General features: G+C 39.4%; 1 protein-coding gene across 6 annotated transcripts in view; it reads right to left on the bottom strand.

Annotated features, from left to right (window-relative positions):
• Positions 1-21,678, bottom strand: part of CTNND2 (catenin delta 2) — a 627,538-nt gene that overhangs the window by 221,465 nt on the left and 384,395 nt on the right. For all 6 annotated transcript variants that reach the window (XM_051799301.1, XM_051799302.1, XM_051799306.1 and 3 more), the window contains one exon: positions 3,164-3,416. In XM_051799301.1, coding sequence (XP_051655261.1) covers positions 3,164-3,416 — 253 coding nt within the window. The remainder of the gene's footprint in view (positions 1-3,163; positions 3,417-21,678) is intronic.

Below are 21,678 nucleotides of genomic sequence, written 5' to 3'. Positions count from 1 at the left end.
AGGGGCTTATTTCCTTTTTAAACAACAAAGCCTCAGATTTTCCAACAGTATAGATGTGTAAAGTTTTTACTACCTGTTTATGAGCCCATATGAGCTAAGTCTACCCGCATAAATTAAAAATTATCCCCTGCCACAGACTTGATTGCAAATTTCTTGATCCTTTTTTTTTCTTTTAAAGTTTTTGTCCTAAACTTAAAGTTAATGAACATTAAACTGCATTTTATGACAACTGGATGATGCAGAACAGATGTTGAGCTAAAATTTCATTTGTCAAACGTCAACTCAGAATATGTCTTTAAATCTGGAGTATTAGTAAGACAAACTACATGGTGAAAACAACAGAAAAAATTGTCAACGACATCAGTGCCTGATAACCATTTTTCTTCAGACAGAAATTCTGCCTGAACCTAAGATTCCAGAAAATGATGTTCATTTTTAGGAATGCTAATTGCTTATTAGGGTGAGTATGTTTTCTTCTAGATACTTATTTTTTTTTTGTCTTGAGCTGACTGATATATAGCAAATGCTAATCAAAAGCCTGCAATTAGTATGTTTTTGTCTTGCAGACTTTCCTCTGCTAGCAAGCCTTTGTTTGGACCTCTGGCTGGACAGGAGAGGTTTGGTGCCTGAAAAGGATGCCTGCCATTCCCCTCCACAATTCGGGACAGTCACAAAACACTCCAACCAACCAGCCAACCAAATCAGCAACAGGGCTATAAGGAAACTCGGAACTTCTCAGTTGACAAAGTCCATCTGCTGACTAACATGTTTGTTTTTCTTCTTGCTCTGTAAGGTATAAATGATAACCCTTTGAGGCATACAATGCAACTTAACCCAGCCATTGAAAGCGTTTTTTGCATTTGGGTCATGTTTTCCTTTTCCTAGTTATACCTGCCATGTATGTGCTACCCTAAATAATTTCTATCCTTCCACATTATTTTTTCAAGCATCTGGAAAGTCTTCCATCTTATCATTTCCACACTTGTAATTTATACACATTTTTGTACACTATTCATAGAAATCAACACATTAAAAGCATCCTGATTGCTTTTGTTACTTTTACAAAAACTCCTTTCAAATTTTCAATGTCTTTCCAATACTGAATGATCAGCAACTGCTGGTAGGCCACAGACAGTTTCACAAGTCAGTCTGCCCAGATGGACTATAGCTTCTGTGGACTAAGGCACAACATAATCAGGTGTTTCTGACATTTCTTTATCAAAATTATTGAAACCAACAAGCAAGGGTAGAAATACTAAGTAAGAGACAGCACATACAGTTCACAGATCAAATGACTGAGATCAACAGTAATACAAACCTATTTTACAAAACTTATTTTGTGCAAATTCCCAGTCCATCTAATAGTAATCAGAAACAATATTTAATGATCCCCTCTAAAGAGTTTATGAAGTTCTGTTTATATCTGGATGCCTGTTCGTTCCTACTTTACCTACAGAAATCAACACATAAATGCACAAACGGTACCACAAGACAAGAAAGAACCAAAAAAAAAGCAAATGAAAAATTTATAAGAAGAAATCTTCTTTTACAAGCACATATCCTATACATTAACTGGCTAACACTTGCAAAGTGACAGCAGAGCAACTAAACAGAGATAATGTTTTCTTAGAAAGATATTATGTCTAGGACCTGTAGATGTACTGCAAATATATCTTTCCTGTCTATAGGGAATAGCGCCTTCAGCATCATCATGCTTCTCCTAAGAACATTTCATATAGATTACAGTTATTTCTCCTCTGGTTTAGAGCACTCCTAATGTAATTTTCTTTAAGTCTGAAGATGAGACAATTTACAAAGCAAAGCTATTTTTCCTCCATGGACTTTTATATTCTGGAATACAAATATATCAAAATACCACCATTACAGAAAAAGACTGTTTCCCTTTTGTTACCAATGTTTGCTCTGGGGCAGGAGGAAGAAGGGGAGGAATTCAATTTACATTTTTTTCAAATTTCTGGAGGAAAAGCTAAGGGGGAAAAAAAGGTTGAAGACAGAAGTTTTCTCAACAAGTAAATCTCTGCAATGGTAGAAGTATCTACAAACAGTGATATTTCTGACTTGCCGTAAACTGTTATCTGCTGTTGTGTTCCTGGGTGAAGAGAGAGAAAGAACTGCTATAATGCTAAACAAGCATTATCCCTGCTAATCCCTGCTAAACAGGGAAAGAAGTCTTTTCAAATTGTTGCTTAAACACCTCCAGCATTTTTGTTGATGGCAAATTTTTTGGGCTCCTCTACCTCTAAACTACACATAGCAATATCTAACTATATATCAGACTACTTGCCACAGAAAAAACTTAGTATACATTAACACTTTCAACAAGTTTAAACTCAAAGTTATCAAAGAGACTTTCTTTCTTTTTCATCAGAAAACTGAATAAAATCACAAGGTGCATTGAGGATTTCAGCTAGCATTTCCACTGATGTTACCACAAAAGTTAAATAATTTGCCAGAAAACTCTCTAATCCATCTGCCTCCTTGGGCTATAAAGTCTCCTCCCTGCACTTTCCCTAGGTAGATGAGGATGGTCATTAACAACATTAAAAATTGGCTATACATTTGAAAAGCATGCACAGTAACAACCATTTCTGCAAAGCTGTAATCATACATTCTGCTACCATGTACTGGCATTGGAAGCCTGTACAACACACAAGGTGAAACATAAGCCTGGTTATGTGTTGCTTCCACATTGCTCAGTCTCATTGCAAAATACTAAAATACCATTTTCTGCAACATTTATGAACATTAACTGCAGACAAACCAAGAACTGCAACAACTTCAGCTGAAGAAGCAACTTGAAAATTCAATCCACAATGGCTACAGAGTCAAAACAGTCACACTACTCCTCCCATTTTCAGAGAAAATTATTTTTCTTAAGCTTTTGAGGAGTAGCACTACTGAAAGCAGGTTAAACACACACACACAAGACCACACCTATCATCTCATTGCACAGAAGAGCTGATGAAAGGTTTCCAAGGTAAAGTATTAGGTCAATGCTGTTAGGCAAACATAGTCTTTCATGTACCATCACAGGTGTTTGGGGTTTTTTTTTACATTCAACAGCAGAAACATACAAAGCAAACCGCAATTACAAAGCTCCCCACGATAAGAAATAGAAGACAACGAAGAAGGTTTCACCCACCTGGGATCTTTCTGAATGCTATCAATGGAAGGTGACCTAGCCAAGGTCCCTTCGGGTGGGATGGCTGGCCCAGATTTGCTGTAGGGTGATTCAACAGAAGGACAATACTGCAGCTGTCGGTAGGGATCTGCGTAATTGGAGGCTGGGCCGGCCGCATAGCTGGCCCTCTGGAAGGTCGCTGTTGCGTTCTGTGTGCCGTGTTGACTGCCTGTGCGCTGTAAGGGTACGGAGTCGACACCAGGGGAAGATGGGGCTACGACAGGAAAGTAGGGACAAAGTAAAAAATTGAGGACCTGTTCACAGAAATGGTTAACCAGGTCTAGGCAGAGGAAAAAAAAAACGAACAACACACACATATAAAACAGAGGTTCAAAAAGAATGAGAAAAAAACAAAAGAAACAAGCAACATTGTCATTTTTAAAACCGTAGAAGGAAATAACCGTCAAACAAATTTCTAAATGACATACCAGTTCTGGACTAGAAGACCTTAAAAACAATTAAACAGATTGTACCAGTGCTTTCACCTGGGGTTTTAACTGCACTAAGATGAAATAAAAGAAGTGCAGAAGCAGCATGGGAATAATCAAGCTAAGGTTCACAACCACCACTGAGCGAGGTTCTTGCAGTCCTGACAGGTGAAAGTCAGTCAGATTCCCCAGCAAAAGGGGAGTCAAACCAGGCTCAAGAGTCCACACTGAGACATATGGCTCTACAGCAGAAGAAATACCCAGCCATCCCAGATTTGTAGTCCTGGTCTCCATGAAGCAGGTAAAACCAGACACCTGCTACCAAGAGTTGGTGCATACGATTTGTTAACCCATCTTCTGCAAATTTCACCTTAAGTTAAGACTTAGGGGACTGCTACTGCTATCTCAATCTGAAAAAGAGCTAAGCACAACGTGAGCATGTAGATATCTTAATACATGCCAGCAAAGGCTGTGCTTACACACCACAGCTCAAGATTAATGCATTACCAGTTTTGAGCGGCTTAACCAACAGCTTTAAACTGACTTAATGCTTTTGCAACTCAAAGATCTTATTAATCTCTCTTGTAGTCCATTATCTTTCTGTTATAGCACTGGGAAGTGGAGATCCAGTCTGCTTTATGATTCTTATTAAACATGCAATATTTTTCAACCAAATTCAGTTAATGGCAAATGGATTATCACTGTAATGGACAGAGGACCAACATCCACATGATCTTTGGCCTGGACATAAATACAAATAAAATGCTGGCTCTGCTCAGAAGGAAATGGAGCTGTTTGAAGTGGTACATGAACTCATGGTGGCTGCCATTCCGTCCTGTCCCAAGACAACAAGAATATTTTTGCCAAGAGGAGTGGTCCAGGTCCAGGGCTATTCCTAGCTTCAAATTCATATGCTAAACTGCAGACAAAACCACATATTGCAGAGATAGGTTTTTATAATAGATTTCCCAATCATTTTTCATTAACATGCACATTTAAAAATAAATATTTAATGCACTATAGGTCCATGAAAGGGATTTTAAGCATTTTATCTCAATGTGTCAGAAAATGAAATATAGTGAGCTTTAAATACAATTATCACAGTTTTGTATAACCTAGTGCTTGTCAAAGTTACAACACCTGTAAATTTTAAATTTATATCGAATCTTTGCCTTGTTTTCTTCCTTTTTTCTTACAGCTCTGAAGTATTTAATTTTACAATAACATGTATCATAACTTTAGAACATAGGTAAGTGGGATCCCTCACTTATTGATTACCCCATCCCTGGAAGTGCTCAAGGCGAGGATGGAGGGGGCTTTCAGCAACCTGATCTAGTTGAAGGGGTCTCTGCTCACTGCAAGGGATTGAAACTAGATGGCCTTTAAAGGTCCCTTCCAATCCAAAGCAGCCTATGATTCTGTGATTATGTTTACTCACATATATAGGAACATTTTTCACATTTTTTTTGGTTTGATTGTTAGTATATATATATACTTCCTTAAGAAATGACTAGTAAGATGCACAGACCTTTTTTTATAAAACTGCATCAGTTCAAATGCAATAACATTATTAGCATATTTAAACATCCCATGCAAAATCATGCTAAATTGAGTATTAGAAAGAAACAAGGTAAACATCACATTTTATCAGAAAATACAAATTCAAACCCAATATCGGCTGCCTTGTGAGAAGAGTAATAAAACAAGTTAGAGAAAATACCAGAAATATTTTCAAGTGAAAAAGCAAAAATGTAATTGCATACTGTTAAGCACTGTCATTCCATAGAATATGCTCTTGCCTTTTGACAAATTATATGGGAATTGCAAAAAACCCTACAACACCAATATTGCTGAAAACAAAAGCTTCATTGTAATGTTGATTGCTCTGCAAAATATTCCACAGTTTTCCCTTCATCTCCTTTGCAAGACAGTTCAATGGAAATCATGTTTGTTTTTAAACCATTTGAAAAGTTTTCTTTCTGTTTTATCCTTTGTCTCGTTTTCAAAATAGGTATTTATATGAGCTGCAACTAGCTGTCACCCTAACACCTACAAGCTTCTTGAGTCACTTTGATTCATTTCTCAAATTATCTTCCTAGCAGACTGTTACTTCCTTTTGAATTTTATCACAATGAACACAGAAGTGCCATATTCAGAACATGAGAATGAAACAAATCTATGACTTAAACACTCACAATTAAGCTTGTTTGGACAGTGCTACCCAGATCAATTAAAAGAAAAACAAAAAACCTCAAAGAACTAATACTTTAGAATAACTTCTGTATCTAATTTGACTACAGTCACTTACCTTTAACTATAGTAGAAGGGTTATGCTTTAGCAGACATTTTTACACAAGTAAAACTGAAGCAAAGTCATCAGTTTGGCATGTCATTAATACCTCAAAGATATTGGATCCTCTCAGCCCCTCACTACTCTGACTTCAAAATCACATCCTCAGCAAATGGAGCATCTGGTGTGCTACACACTTAGTATGTTCTTACAAATCTTTGCCAAAGAGAATAAAAAGCCCTTGTTAACTATAACGAAAACCCTCCAAAGACCTGATATATGCCCTCCTCATGGTTCTATTGAACTTATATAAGAACTGCTAAAAAGTTCACACTTCTAGAAGTGAGAGGGCATTTTGTCCAGTTAAGATAAGAACAATCAGACCTTCAGAAAGGATAAAGTCATTTATAAGAATTATCTTACTACATCGGCTGTTGCCTCTGTTCGATCCGCGGATATCACCTTGTAAATTTTTCCTCTTCTTATCTGATATTAGACATTCAGTTCTTGCATTAACCTTCTCTCCTAGGGTCTTTCATACAGATTTCAAAATTATTTTTTCCCTTTATTTTTTTTCTTCAGTGATTTGCACCTGTAGTTAACTTATACTCTCACACGAAAGTTGAAAATTGGATCCCAGTAAGATGTCTTTTCAGTGCAAGGTATGTCCATCATCCCTCTATGAATTCATTAATTGTACAAATTCTGCTGGTAGCAAAACTATAGAAAGGTTTATAAAACAGATACTTTCCCATCTAATACACCATAAAAACAACACAGTGAATTCTGTATCAATTAAGAAAAAACTCATCAAGTTTGGAGGATACAAACACTTTACCTCAAAATGTTGGAGTGTTTTAAAGCATGCACCAGCTTTCTTGCAATAGAAGTTTAACAAAATAGATTAGAAAGGGCAATCCAAAGTTACAAGAACAAATAGTCAAGTTTAACACTGTTCGAGATGTATGGTATTACATGTAATAATAACATTATTACATTACATGCAATAATAACATTACATGTAATAATAACACAATTATTATTAATAATAATAATGATAATAAATTTGCTTAGCAGTTACTTTTAGAAGCACTTTTCCACAAGTGCTTTTCCCACAAGGGAATAAAATTTAAGAGAAATATATGGTTGAGGGAAACAAAATATTTACTGAGAGAGGGAAAAACCATAATTGATATTAGTAACTACTTTGAAGGTTGTTAAGATTTTATGAAGGCACTATCATATCCTCTGGTCAAAGTACACACAAGGAATTTTGTACTTCAGACATGCAAACCAAGAGCAAAACAAAAAACAGTCAACACTACAGGATTTTAAGATACAAGGCTCCAATTTAGATTTCAAATACTCGGGACCTTATGCAAACACCAGCACCACAGAGTTCTGTGTAGGCTGACAACTTTACTACATGATTTTTTGTATTTGAAATGGGAAAAAAACACCATCAAAATTACCAAAACTTTCTGTTTCTCCTTTTCCATTTGCTCCTCCCTCACTTCCCTGAACTCTTTATTTTGTCCTATTTAGTCCATCTTGCAATCAAAACTTCAGTCTCACAATTCTTAGCCAGAGACAAATAAAAAGAATCTGTTAGCAAATCTTGCATCTTCATGAGATGGGCTCTTCCCCATCCAGCCTGCCTATGCTTTCCACAGATCTACCACTTAGGTCTTCCACGACTGTTCCGCCTAATTCTTTTCACTGGCTCCAGATTTCTCCACATGCTCATATTTTGTGTAAATCAGAGGAAAGACAAGCTCCTTCCCTCCATTCAGATCTGCCACGGTCAGCTCAGTGCCTTCAACAGCTGGCCATGGCAAATCACGGGTCTCCCTGCTGTATCAGGCATGTATTTTTAAGGGAACATAACATGCTGTACAGTGGAAATGCAGGCAGACTAAAGAAATTGATACTGAACAGCGTGGTATATAGCCAAAAAGGTCTCTTTTCCACTCACGATCACGTTAGTCACAATTTCGTCAAGTACTGGTTGTACCTGACTGTTACACCTACTTGTAATTAGTTTGTCTACAAGCTGTTTCAAGATGTTCAGTAATATTTTTATCACCAGATGTTTTCGTGACATGGTGAAGAGAAAGCCTTTTTTATTAAGGCAACCTCCCTGTGCCTACCAGATGCACAGGCGATTTGTGTTTTTCACACTTTCCCATCCCATCTCCAAAACCAGAGGTAGCTGTTTAGCTGCTACACTATTACTTCTATGGGAAATACTCCGAATTAGTATTAGCATCTCCGAATTAGTTAATAGTTCATTGCTACTGCGGCAGCTGAAAAGTATTAACCTAATGAAGGTCATAAACATATTCAAAGTAAGTGTACATCCCAATAATGAATTTTTAACCATTTGCTATTTGATTCTTTCAAAAATCTTAAAATCATTTCCTGACTATTGCAATATCTACATGCCACTGTTTTGTGGGAGGAAAACTCCTTGCTTCAGAGAATGCAAGGACACATCACGTGTGCTCTTCATATTGTCATGTTCAATAATTCTACTTACAATGCAAAACCTGACAGTCTTTGAAAACTGAAGAACTGAAGTTGCTACTGCATTGATGTATCCCTTCATTTCCATTTTCTAAGAGTGTTCTTTAGATCTAACACTAATTGTAACAATAAGGCTGAACATTCCTTTGCTTAGAAACTGATGTTTTTCTATAATGCAGAAAGAATCAGTTGAACCTTCCTTGGTTTCTGAGCTACTCCTCTGTTTACAGAACAGCTGTTATCAGGTCACTTTGAAGGTTCCTCTTGCCTATATTGTTCCACTTCAGTTTGCATATTCTCACATTGTATGTTAGTCTCCTTTTCACATTAATTTTTTGTTTGACATACGTATCTTTTTTTATTGAAGGAAAGCTCTCTCTCTCTCTCTTTTATTTTACTGCTCCCACCTTCTATTTGGGGAAGATGTATAACTGCCATTGGCTAGCCCTCACCATATTGAATAATTTTCTTAATCACCAATTTAGACTTGGCATTTCTTTACTATTAATTATTTTATTCATGGTTTCAAATATCTGATCAGCTGGTGCCAATCTGAAATCACTTGGTTCCACCAGGGTTGACAATGGAAGAAAATGCATACCTTATGAATGAAGTCATCTATAGGATTTTTGTATCTCTAAGCAAATTTTAATGCAGAAATAGGTAGATAAGTAGTTCAGTGAGTAGCAATGATGACAGAATTTGTATCTTAGGAACTTTTATTTCAGTTAATTAGATATAGTGCCTGAGATGAACGAGTTCCAATTCAAGTTTATTTTGCAGCAGTGTTTAATGTGACTTCTGTGAAACTGAAGTCAAAATTTGAATGCAGTCTCTTCCCCAGCCAGGTTTGTCACAAGACTTCACTGCTGTGCCCAATCTTGCATCCCCACAACCATAACCTTCTCCAGTTCTACATCCTTCCCTTCAGTCATCCTGCACCATCAGGTTCTAGAGTTACAGGAGGTCCATCATGGTACACAGCCTGTATCTCAAAAGCTGTATCTCAAAAACATATATAGCTAAAGCATAATTTAAAAATCCATATAGTACAACGTGACACCGTGGGTTTTATGCAGATATTAGAATTGCCGAAGCAACTATATATTATTTCAGATTTCCAACTCCAGGCTGGAATGAATTCCTTGTTTACAACCAAACAGGGGAGAAGCCTCATTTTTTAAGCTAGCAGTATTAAAAATATAATACTCCTTTTCCACCTCCAGGAACTGACTGCATTTTAAATCTGCCAGATTTTAATTTCACCAAGATATACAACTTTCATTCTGAGGCTCAGCTTCTAGCATGTTTCAGTGATGCTGCCTGCAATGCTGCACAAAAAATAAAAATGGTGCATACACATAATGTGATAATCGGATGTCAGCTTCAGCTGCTGAAGGTGTTATTGCCAAGATCTTTTCTCAGATTGTGTCTTCTTTCTCTGAGTTGCATCTCTCAGTTTGGGGAGAACATGCAGTTTAATTCATTTGTTACATGAGCATTTAAACAGAGAAATCAACAATTGCCACCGTCTTTAAAAGCAACAGCCCTTTCAGGATTTGAGATACCAAAATTCATCATGCAAATTTCCTCACTAGAGATAAAATTCATCCCTGAGCAATGGTACTATACAAGACATAGATCACCTTCTTCCTCTTTGTAGTACTACATGGTATCACAGTCTGTGCATGGGACAAAATAACTCAACGACAGCAAAACCACACAGACCACAGTACTGAGCATAGACCAGCCTACTGCAACTAAATGTCTGTTTTCACTCCTAAATCTCCTTCTCTCAAAATCCCTGTTAGGGGATGCCTATCCATCTGGCTGGCATAAAACTGAACACATGGACGAAAATCACGATTAATATATAAGAAGATGTATAAATACTATAAGACAATAACAGACTAACAGCCTGCACTGCATCATGCAGCCATCAGGCCATCAAGCACATGGATGTCTTCTCCTTCAGATTTTGACTTCTAATTTAGTACAGTATAATCCTAAGTAATAAAGTGGCCATTAACTGTTATTTCTTAGAACACTTTACTGAACTTCAGCTATTTTAATTAGTAGTTTCCACTCTGGAATAGACAGTTATTTTATTATTAAGGTAATAACATTTGTGTTCCAGTGCCAGACCATGTGATATGTACACCTTAACCATTAACCTAACTTTTGCAAATGATAGTTTAAAAGTTGTTGGACCCATCTAAGTAAAAACTAGTATCATTGAATACATGTACTTACAAAAACTACATGTACACTGCTGAAATTACAACAAAGGAAGAGCTCTAAAAGTAGACAGTCTTATATATATAAAAAAGATTACAGCTTGAGTTAAAAAAAATTAATAAATAATGGGCTGGTGATTTTTAAGAGTGCCTTTAAACATAATAGTGCAGAAGGAATGATCCTCTAACAAAAGCTTTAGTCATCTTAAAGACATTACTGAGTAGTTACCTCAGACACAGTGTTTTTGTTCAGTAAAAATCTACAAGAAGGAGATTCATGAAAGATGTTTGAATTGCTTTTTATTTCATGAATGACAACCTTGCATTTCTATGCAACACTGAAGTACATAAATGAGAATAGATGTCCTGTATCACTAAAATCTAATGTGATGAGGCTTTAAATGGAGACTACACTTGTACAGTAAATAGATGATAAATACACCTACAGTTTCTGGCACAAACACTGTATTTTCACAACAGTGGCAGATGAGATTTACAGAGTAGGTAAATCTCATCTGCCTTTACTTCCCTGAGTAAGATTTTGTACAGTTCTCCCTCAATAGTAGGCAAAAGTCAAGGGACACCTGAGAAATGCTGAGATGTGATCCAAAGTCATTCTTCTATTAAAAAATGAGAATTAGAAAATACAGAACAAAACACAAGCCTCTGGAGGCATCCTGGTCATGGGAAGAGGAAGGAGGCTATGGATACTGACCATTTCAAAAACTTTCTATTCAGAGTGGTGAAATCTCATCTGTCTTCAGATGGGTACAATTCCTCTATGGAATCCAATCACGGGCTCAGCACTTTGAAACAACAAATATCTTACTTGGAGAAATGCAATCCCAATACAGGGATATTGCTTACAGATTACAAAGGGTGCTTTTGCTCAGTTTTGACCTCCTGCCACTTCCCTTCCTTTCCATTCTTTTCCACTGGATACCGCTGAAGTTGAAAACAATGTATTTTGTTATACTCCTGCCAAAATTTTAATAGGAAGGAAACAAAAAAAAATATTCTTTCTCAAGAAAGATGATGATACTGTACCTGGAAAAAAAGAAATCACTTAAAACATATATGCAAGAATAAAACACAGGTTAGACACCCTGGATCTGTCAAATGAAATGGGATCATGACTTTGTATTGCTTTGAGGTGATTTGTTATTCTTTATGCAAATCACTAAGGTATTTTCTGCTCAATTTACTTGGTACTGAAGATTTGTTCCCTGCTTGCTTCCTATAATTCTCTCTCCCAAAGCAATGTTATCAAGTGGATGTCAGTTAGGAATACAGGTCTATTATCACAACATTACCAAACTGATAGAGATGCAGTGGTAGGAATAGTTTTTCTTTTTAATTTCTCTGAAAACATTATGTCCTATAGCCAGAACTCCATGCTGTGTGATTTATCAGCATGATCCTCAATTAATCTGCAGCTGTGCCATCACACTACATCCATGCATGGCACAACAGCTTGTGACAAAACAAACCAAACCAAACAAGTAAACCTGTCCCCCAACCAGAAAGAAGCCACAATCTAAGCAGAAAGAAGCAATATTTGGTATTTATAACCTAACTCTTGCAGTTCCACAGTGAACAACAACTAAATACAGATTTGAGAAGCACTATAAAGGACAAAGGGTTTAATCCAAACCAGGCAAGTTAAAGCTGATTTTTCTGTTGCTCCTCTTTTTGCCTGAAGTGACAATTTTAGAGACAAATAAAAATATATTTGAAACCAAGGTTCCCTTTTTATTTTTAAATTAGTTATTTGTAATGCGGGAACTAGCATATAACAGGCAACTTTTCATTTGTCATAGTTTGAAATTGCCCCCCCCCCCCCCCCCCCCCCCCGAGAGAGGCTGGGGGGGCTCAGAGGTGATTGGGTGCCAGGACAGTGTTCCCTGGAGAGCCAACCACTGTCCATGTTGTTCGCTTCTGCTCAAAATCATATATCACAGCACCGTAAGCTGTTGGCAGTGCAGTCTTGGTCGTTTTGCTGTTGGTGTCTGCTGCGTGTAGGTGGACAAGGCCAGGGGGTGGTTGGGCTCCCTCTCTCCCCCTCCAGGGGGGGCGGGAGGGGAGCCCGGCGACCCCCCAGCTCAGCCTAGGTCAGTTAGGGGCCGCATTTGGAGTGTGTGCTGTGAAGGAAGAGAATTCACAGCACCTGAGGTAAGAGGAGACAGGCAGGCTCTGCAGCCAAGCCCTCTGCCCCCTCCTTTTCTGCAGTTAAGCTGGGGTGGGGGGGGGCTTTTTTTCTTTCCCTCCACTGTAAGTGGAGGAGAGGCTCAGCATTTAAGCTGAGCCAAGAGATGGGCCAGAGGAGGAGGCCTGGCCCTTGGGAGAGGAATCCCAGGCGAAATTGGAGACAGGCCAAGAGCTCGGGAGTTGCCTGCAGAAGTTGACCAGGGGCAGCCGAAAACTGACTTGGAGGAATCAACATTTCAGGATGCAGACGCTTGATAAGCTGAACTACACTGCAGCAGCCTACGAACTGAGGTATGAGATTGGGAGAGAGAGATCATACAGCAGAAATGACACAGGATGGAGGAGAAAGGACTTAAAGCAATCTTCTTGGACTTCGTGAGGAGGAAAACACTTCCACAAACAGCTGGAGCTTGGTGAGGGGGGAGCGTTCGGGCCCCGGACACTCCCACGAGAGATAGACTGCATTACATATCAGCCTTGGAAGGCTTCTTCCTGGACTAAAGTTAAAGAGAGAAGCTTAAAAGGACTGACAGAAATGTAAATATATATAGATATAGTTGCTTTTAGTTTGTACAGTATATTTATTTGTGTAAATAAATGTATATACTTCCCCTTCCCCTATAGAAGCCTCTGGTCTGAAAGTTTCTCTCCGGTGTTAGGATAAATTGTGGGAAGGGGTGTGGGGAAGCCTGGAAATTAGATTTTGAATTTCTAATGTGGCTCAAACTGCCACACATTAGTAGCTAGATGCCATCCTGAAACTGAATTAATACTATACCAACATACTCATTGATGCTCCCTGTAAGAACCTGACAGCAACTAACTGCTTGCATACAGGAGGTTTTTTATTTCCTCTAAACCCCTGAAGATTCCTTTTACTCTTTAATCTGAAGTCTGTGAAATTGCATCCGGTTAACTAAATTCCAGTTCTATGCTGAAAAGCAATACTTAACACAACCTGAGAAAGGATGAGATAACTGTACGGCAGCTGAGATACAAACTACCCTGTGGAACCTGTCACTAGTGATGTGCAAGGATCAAAATCAAGAGTCTGACTCCCAAAACTGAAGTTATGTTTGCACACCTTTCAGGTGCAGAAAGCTGTGATCTAAGCTGTCTGTATGTGATTTGCCATGACATTGAAATTGCAGACCCGCAGTGTCATTTTACATAGTCTCATTTCATTTCATGCCGTGGCAATTTTCTAAAGTTTTTTCAGCATGTTTAAATCACAGACAATTTCAGTGATTTGAAATAGCTAAAAGCAAACAACTTACCAAGGGACTGCTTGCTAAAAGGTATTGTAATTGACTATTAAAAAGATATGTCTCCAAGTAATGTTCAAAAAACCCCCACTCATATTTGTTTAAGCTATCAGCTGAATACTGAGTACCAAGTGCAAGATGCAAAAAACCCTTAGTATCAATAGAGATTGGGGGATGAAGGAATTGAGAGCAGACCCACCAGGAAGGACTTGGGGGTGCTGGTGGATGAGAAGTCGGACATGACACAGTAATGTGCACTCACAGCCCAGAAAGCCAATTGTATCCTGGACTGCATCAAAAGCAGCATGGGCAGCAGGTTGAGCAAGGTGATTCTGCCCCTCTGCTCTGCTCTGGTGAGACCCCACCTGGAATGCTGTGGTCAGCTCATCACAAGAAAGATGCAGACCTGTTAGAGGTGGTCCAGAGGAGGGCCACAGAGATGATAAGAGGGCTGGAGGACCTCATATACAAGAAAAGGCTAAGAAAGTGGGGTTGTTCAGCCTGGTGAAGAGAAAGCTTGAAAGAGTAACTGAAGGGGGTCTGCAAGAAAGCTGCCAAGGGACTTTTTAGCACGGTCTGTTGTGATAAGACAAGGGGTAATGGTTTTAAACTAAAAGAGGCTAGATATAAGGAAGCTGTTTTTTACAATGAAGGTGGTGAGGCACTGGAACAGGTTGCCCAAGGAGGTGGCAGATGTCCCATTCCTGAAAACATTCAGGGTCAGGTTGGGGCTCTGAGCAACCTAGTTTGGTTCAAGATGCCCGTGTCTATTGCAGGAGGGTTGGATTACATAATCTTTGGAGGTCCCTTCCAATACAAACTATTCTGTGATTCTATCATGCTGTTTTAAACAACTTCATAACCATTTAAATAAAAAACCAACAAACTTAAAAGGTTAAAAGATTAAGGTTTAAAGCTTTAAAAATGGTAAAAGAATAGTTTATCTGTAAAAACAGACACAGAAAACAACTATCAGTTTGTTATACCACACAACTGCAATAAAGTAGACTTAATTACTCTTGAAAGAAGAGTAAATCGCTCTACAGGATTTGGACATCTTTTTTCATATGGCAAATTTTCAAATATTGGAAAATTGCTTCACAATATGAAAAAAATCTTCACATTGAAATAGTGACTTCTAAAAATATCAAGTATATCCACTACTTTATTACATATCAAGACAAATATTTACAGTCTTTGAAGATTATGTACTTTGGCTCAATTCATGCACCCTTTGTAGCCCCAGGCTCCTTTTGTACAGGGCAACAAAGGAGCTGAGAGACATGACAAAATGTTGAGAATCAAAGAAAGGCTAAGCCGGACCAACATAAAAAACATGCAGTAAATCAAGTTCTTTGGTATTTAAAAGCAGCATTAAGCAGCCCATGCAATACCCTTCTCCATCCTTGCTGTAAAACATGTTAAAAAAATTACTTAGGCCTACTCAGCAGTTACTGTTTCCACAGACTACCAGCAAGGCAGGGCTGCTGGGCAGCTGAGCAGCACTCCCTCCCTGAGCAAGGCCAGGTCTCTGTCCCACCATGCCAGCTGCAGAGGGAAGGCAGGACAGAGGCAAGGAGATGGTGACCAGTGCAGCTTTCCAGAAGCAACTCCACAATGCCAGACTTCTGTCTACCAGGTCAATGAGATGGACATTTGAACAGGTCCAGCCTTTCCCACAGGGAGGGAGCCCACAGCGAGTGGGGACAAATGGCATGTGAATCTGGCTCTGAGAATCTTGCACTGACACCAAAGAGGTGGGACTGTCCTGCTTCACTTGTGCAACGCAAAGGAGGAAAGGAGCAGGTCAAAGCTATTTGAACAGCCACAAGAAGCAAACGAGCAACCTCCCCTTCCTGCAAAAAAACAAGCCCAAACGAACCAAGAATGCAGTCAGTTTTGCAGGGGCTGTTCCCGCCTGAGGCAGCAGAAAAATGGGGGGTTGACTTCTCCCTCTCTACTTCTCCTTTAGGTCATTAGAATAGAGACCTGATCCTTACCACAGGCACCTCATCAGATGGAACGAGGTGGTTCAGTCATGTTGTGAGAAAGCCATCAGCTCTGTGACAAAAGAAGGAACATCAGGTTTCCTCCTATCATCATCATCATGGCTAGGCTTTGCGAACAAAGATTTGAGAAGGGCTCTATCCACATTTGTTACAAGCACGCTGGTGGCTAATAAGGCCAATACAAGACAGGCACATCCGGTTGCAAAAGGCACAGCAGAAAGACTCCTTAGGTGGTATATTCTGCAAGTCACGATTCTTTCTGCGTTGTCTTTTCTCCTCAAGAGTGATCCTGCGTGCTTTCTCAAAAGCATCAGCAGTGTTATAGATGGTGTGTCTCCAGACCTCCCAATTGGAGGCCAGAGTAGACCAGTTATGTTGCTCAATGTGGCCAAGGCTGAGATGTTGTTTTAGGGAGTCCTTGTATCTTTTCTTCGGGGCTCCTCTCTTGCCGCAGCCGGTGGCAAGTTCACCATAGAGTAAGATCTTAGGGAGGCGGTGGTCCTTCATCGTTGAGACGTGCCCTGCCCAGCACAGTTGTGATCTCAGTAACATGGCCTCAATACTTGTGACTGCTGCTTGTTCTAGAACAGACGTGTTAGTCACATAATCTGACCAGTGGATGTTTAGCATTGTGCGGAGACAGCGTTGATGGAAGAGCTCTAGGAGTCGCAGGTGGTGGCGGCAGATGACCCATGATTCGGATCCATATAAGAGAGTAGACAACACTATGGCTTTGTAAACACTGATCTTGGTACTTTTCTTCAAGTGTTTATTACGCCACTCTTTTATGGAGTTTTCCAAAAGCACTGTATGCCTTTGCTAACCTGTTGTCTATCTCTCCGTCAATCTTACCATCCAAGGAGATGAGGCTACCTAGGTAATTAAACTGCTGGACTGATTTGAGCTCTGATTGGCCAATGGTGATATGGGGATGAGGGAACACTTCCTGAGGTGTCGGCTGATAGAGAACTTCAGTCTTCTTTATAGGTTTCCTCCTATACCTTCTCCTTAAACACTGTTTAACTTCAAAGGCGGCAAAAGCCCAGGCCAAGTGCAGCAAGGATGAAGCAGCAAACACTACCATGGTCATCTGGGTCCTCTTCCCATCCCTCCAGTAGCACCTAATCCATTGCAAAAGACTGGACTCCAGAAGCAAACACAGCTCCTTCCCTACTAAAGCAAGATACAGTTTTACAAGAGAAAGACATTACTAGGAGCAGTGCTTGACATAAGGTATCCCTCAGTGCAGACTCTTTTCCTTCAGCAAATGAAGTACAAGGCAGGAGTGGAAAGGAAGGTGGAGGAGGACAGCACCTGTCCAGAAACAGAATGGTAATTCTCACCCTCAGTAGTTTTTCCTGAGCTGCATCACAGGACAATGACATACTGAGTTTTTCCCTGCCACTGCCAAGTGCTTAAACAGAAACCACAGTCAGGAGCAATAGATAACTTTTTTCCTTTGAAAAGGAGACCACTTGGCTGTTCACTGCTCTCCTGTCAGAATTTTCACTCTGCACAGAAACCCAGCTCACAAAGAGACTTTTCTGGTTTGCACCTGCCATTCCAAATTTCACAGGCCTCTTCTCCTGGATCAGCACTCTCCACCATGGTGCACAAAAGGTGGTGCAGCCTATGGAAGCACAGTTTTTGGTACCAGATAGCTTCAGAAGTGGTGGTGCATTGGTAGAACCACTCAAACATCAGTGGGAGGAATCCTGGGGAGACCTGGCCTGAAGGAGCAGAGAGAAGATGGAGGGTGGCCTGGCAACTGCCTACGCACACAGGGACATTGGGCAGCTTTGAAGGTAGCAAAACAAGTGCTGCAGGAGTGCCCCTGCCACAAATATGGTCCCTGATGGATGTGAATTAAACATCAATAACTACGGACTAAACCCCTAGACCAAACTTCTACTTCTGCAAATAAGCAAGCAATCATCAATTCCGTGTCCCACTCTGGCTGAAAGGCAACTCTTCCTCCCTCTTAATTAACAGCCTTCTTCAAATTCCAGCAGTCTTCATGTAAACATCCCATCATATAAGCTTATCTCTACTAAGTTAATAATTCAAGGCCTTTAGGCTTATGAGGAAAATAAGTAATGAACCTGTGTGAACAAAAATTACTAGTGTTATTTAGATGGGTTACAAATACAAGTTATGAGTTGCTATTCAGTAAGTAAATTAATTTGTTACTTTTACTGTGTTTGAGTATTCCTTCCAAGCACATCGTTTGAGAATTCCTATTTCAAAAGTAGAATTTCACATTTATTGCTACTTTTAGTGCAGAAGTTTTTTAGTGCATTACCCTTTCAAGACCAAAAGGGATTGTTAAGTAAAAGTTACCAACCAAAAAAGCCTTTGCAGCTACTGCTGTCAAATTTGAAAGATTATTTTTAGCTTAGACAGCATGATAGTAACATACCTGGTTATATTTTACACCACTAGTATAGACTGAGTAAAGAATGGATTGAGACTAGTCCTGGGGAGGAGGACTTGGTTGTGGACAAAAACCTCAACATGAGTCAGAAATGTGCACTTGCAGCCCAGAAAGCCAACTGTGTCCTGGGTTGCATCAAAAGTAGCATGGTCAGCAGGGTGAGGGAGGCAATTCTGACCCCCTACTCTGCCCTGGTGAGACCCCCCCCCCCGGAGTACTGCATCCAGCTCTGGGGTTCTCAGCACAGGAAAGACGTGGGTGTGTTGGAATGAGTACAGAGGAGGGCCACAAAGAGATGATCAGAGGGATGGAGAACCCTTATATGACAAAAAGCTGAGAGCCTGGAGAAGAGCAGGCTCCAGGGAGGGAGACCTTATAGCATCCCCCAGTACCTAAAGAGAGCCTACAAGAAAGCTGGAGAGGGACTTTTCACAAGGGCCTGTAGTGACAGGAGAAGGGGAAATGGCTTCAAACTGAAGGAGGACAGGTTTAGATTAGATATTAGGAAGAAATTCTGTACCATCAGGGTGGTGAGACACTGGAACAGGTTGTCCAGAGATACTGTGGACTTCCCATCCCTGGAGGTATTCAAGACCAGGTTGGATGGGGCTCTGAGTAACCTCATCTAGTGGAAAGTCCCCTGCCCATGGCAGGGGGGTTGTAATATGATGATTGTCAAGGTCCATTCCAACCCAAATCATTCGGCGACTCTAGATAGGGACAGGATTAATTCTTCATAAAGTTATGCCAGTAAGGGAGATTTTCAGAAAGTTCCTACTACTTTGTACCTTCTACTGTGTAGAAGTGTAAAACTATCATTGTCATCCACAAGTGAAATACAAAAAAAATACAAAAGTTCAATCACCCAAAAAACAGTGAGTATATAGAACAAGCTTAATTTAGTTTACCCCATAGAGAAATTATAGTTTATTAAATTTTGTTTACTGAATGTTGATTCACATAGAAGATGAAAAACTCTTGAGGGGGCTTTATCCTTAGTTCTGTAAACATTCTTGAATGTAGTAAGTACTTAAGGCCTCACAAAAGAGAAAGAGGTGATGTCTATACTGAGTGACCATTCTTGGTAACTTATTCTTCCAAATTAAGTGAAATTTTCAAATTCAGGAAGAATGTTCTTTAAAAAAAAACCAAACACAAACAAATAAACAAAAAACTCAAAGAAAAAAAACCAAAATAAAACAACAATAACCCCCCACAGAAATCGATAAAAATAAATGATAGTCAGGTATAATCAGTGTAATTTTTATTTCTGATGGGCAGCCTTAGCTGCAGACAAAAAAATCCAGACTTTGGACAAAGTCTTTAGACTAGGGTTGCTTTCCCTTTTTTTCTTCCATCAGATGTGAAAAAACATGCACCATCTTCATGATTAAAGCTACTGTTCTGATGTGAACTATAGTCTACAAAGGACCACAGTGAAGCCTTGAAGCTCCCCACCCGCCATGACTCATGCACGCAGAAGACACAGGCCATGAAGCTCTGGTACTTATCTTCATGGAGTACACAGCAATCTACATCTCTCATATCTTGACCAAATAGACAAGACAAATAGCTATTTGTCCTACAATAAAAAAAACCGCTTAACACAATGAAGGAAAAAAAAAAGTTTTATGAGTAAACTTCAGTTGAACTTCTTCCCCCCCTTTCTGCTATTTCGAAAAACATTGTATAGTCTCCATCAGAAGGGATATGTTCCTACTGGCATTTGCGGTAGACACAGGAGTCTGAGAGCTGATCCAATCCAGCTCAAAATTCCCTCTGAGCACTGACAGTTCTTCAGCCTGGTTGTGTGAAAGGCTGACAGCATCTGCAGCTGACAGCTACTGACAGAGCAACAGAATGAGTGGCCTGGCATACATCCATCTTCTTTTATTTCCCCTGACCCTGTTGATAGGGGTGCAAGTGGGGAAAGTGAGGGAGGATCAAGCCGACATAAAGCTGGACTGATGGGGTCATTCTTCAGAATGAGCCTGAAGCAATGTTCAAATCCATATCCCAAACTGCAAAACAAAATTTACCTTCACAAGGTGTGTTTCTGCTACCCTAATCAGTATATTTTTTTTTTTTAGTTTTAACTCTTCCTTCTGAAACCCCATCTTCAGGTATTACTAAGTAACATCCTGCATCCCAGTTTAATTCACTATAATTGTTATCTATGTTGACAGGGTTTCCTTCCTTAAGGGGGTGTTGTGAAGATTACAGTCACAAGACAGCCTGCTACTTCAGCACAGAGAATCAAGGGATATTTTGCAAGCAAAACAAGAAACTCTCTTCAGGGTATGTCTGGGAAGGAGACATATCTGCAATGAGCCGCACGTGGAACAGGAAGCCTAAAGTTCAATATAAACAGCAGCTTCAATCACTACCCCTTGGCTCCACTGCTCAGTGATTTAGGTAGAGCTCTTGTCCCCTTCATGCAAAGAACAGTAATCTTTTCTCTTATACATATATAACTCTACATAAAACTATGGTAGGCTATGGTAGTTTCTTTAACAGGAAAGAAATGGTGTAATGGTGTTCTTCAGAAAGTATAAAGTTGTACAAATATTTAACTAGAAAATTCTGTGGAAAACCTTCCTTTTAAGGATTTTCTCTTGTATTCTGAATGCCCAAAACTTGCGTAAAGCAATAGGAATTTTTGGACACACAAGAACTGCCAGTTTTGCCCTTGAAGAAATGGGTTTAAAAAAAAAAAGTTAAAGAAAAAAAAAAAGCTTTAAAAGAAAGCAAGGTATCTTGCTCCAAAAAGTGCACTTAACCTTTTCTTGATGAAAATAGGAGTAACCTGAGAATGGACATAATCTTCCCTCTTTAATCAACAAAGCAAAGACAAAACACCAGAAATAATTACAATTCCTAAGGCAAGTTCTTTTTACATCTGCTTCAGGCTATTTTGGCTGTAGCATTTATGTACTCTAATTATTTTGTGCATTAAATGCCATAAATATCCCTGTTGATTTGTGATCTATTTATGGGTTCCACCATACAGCTGTATTTCATTTGGTTGAGAGGATATTCTGCAAGTAGGACTTGTACACCAATGTATTTCAGAGACAAT

The sequence above is a fragment of the Manacus candei genome, unplaced genomic scaffold (genome assembly GCF_025592945.1).
Source record: "Manacus candei isolate 608988 ecotype Guabito, Panama unplaced genomic scaffold, ASM2559294v1 h1tg000049l, whole genome shotgun sequence".
NCBI lineage: Eukaryota > Metazoa > Chordata > Aves > Passeriformes > Pipridae > Manacus > Manacus candei.
Note: the sequence above shows the minus strand (reverse complement) of the source record. Positions and strands in the feature narration are given on the sequence as shown.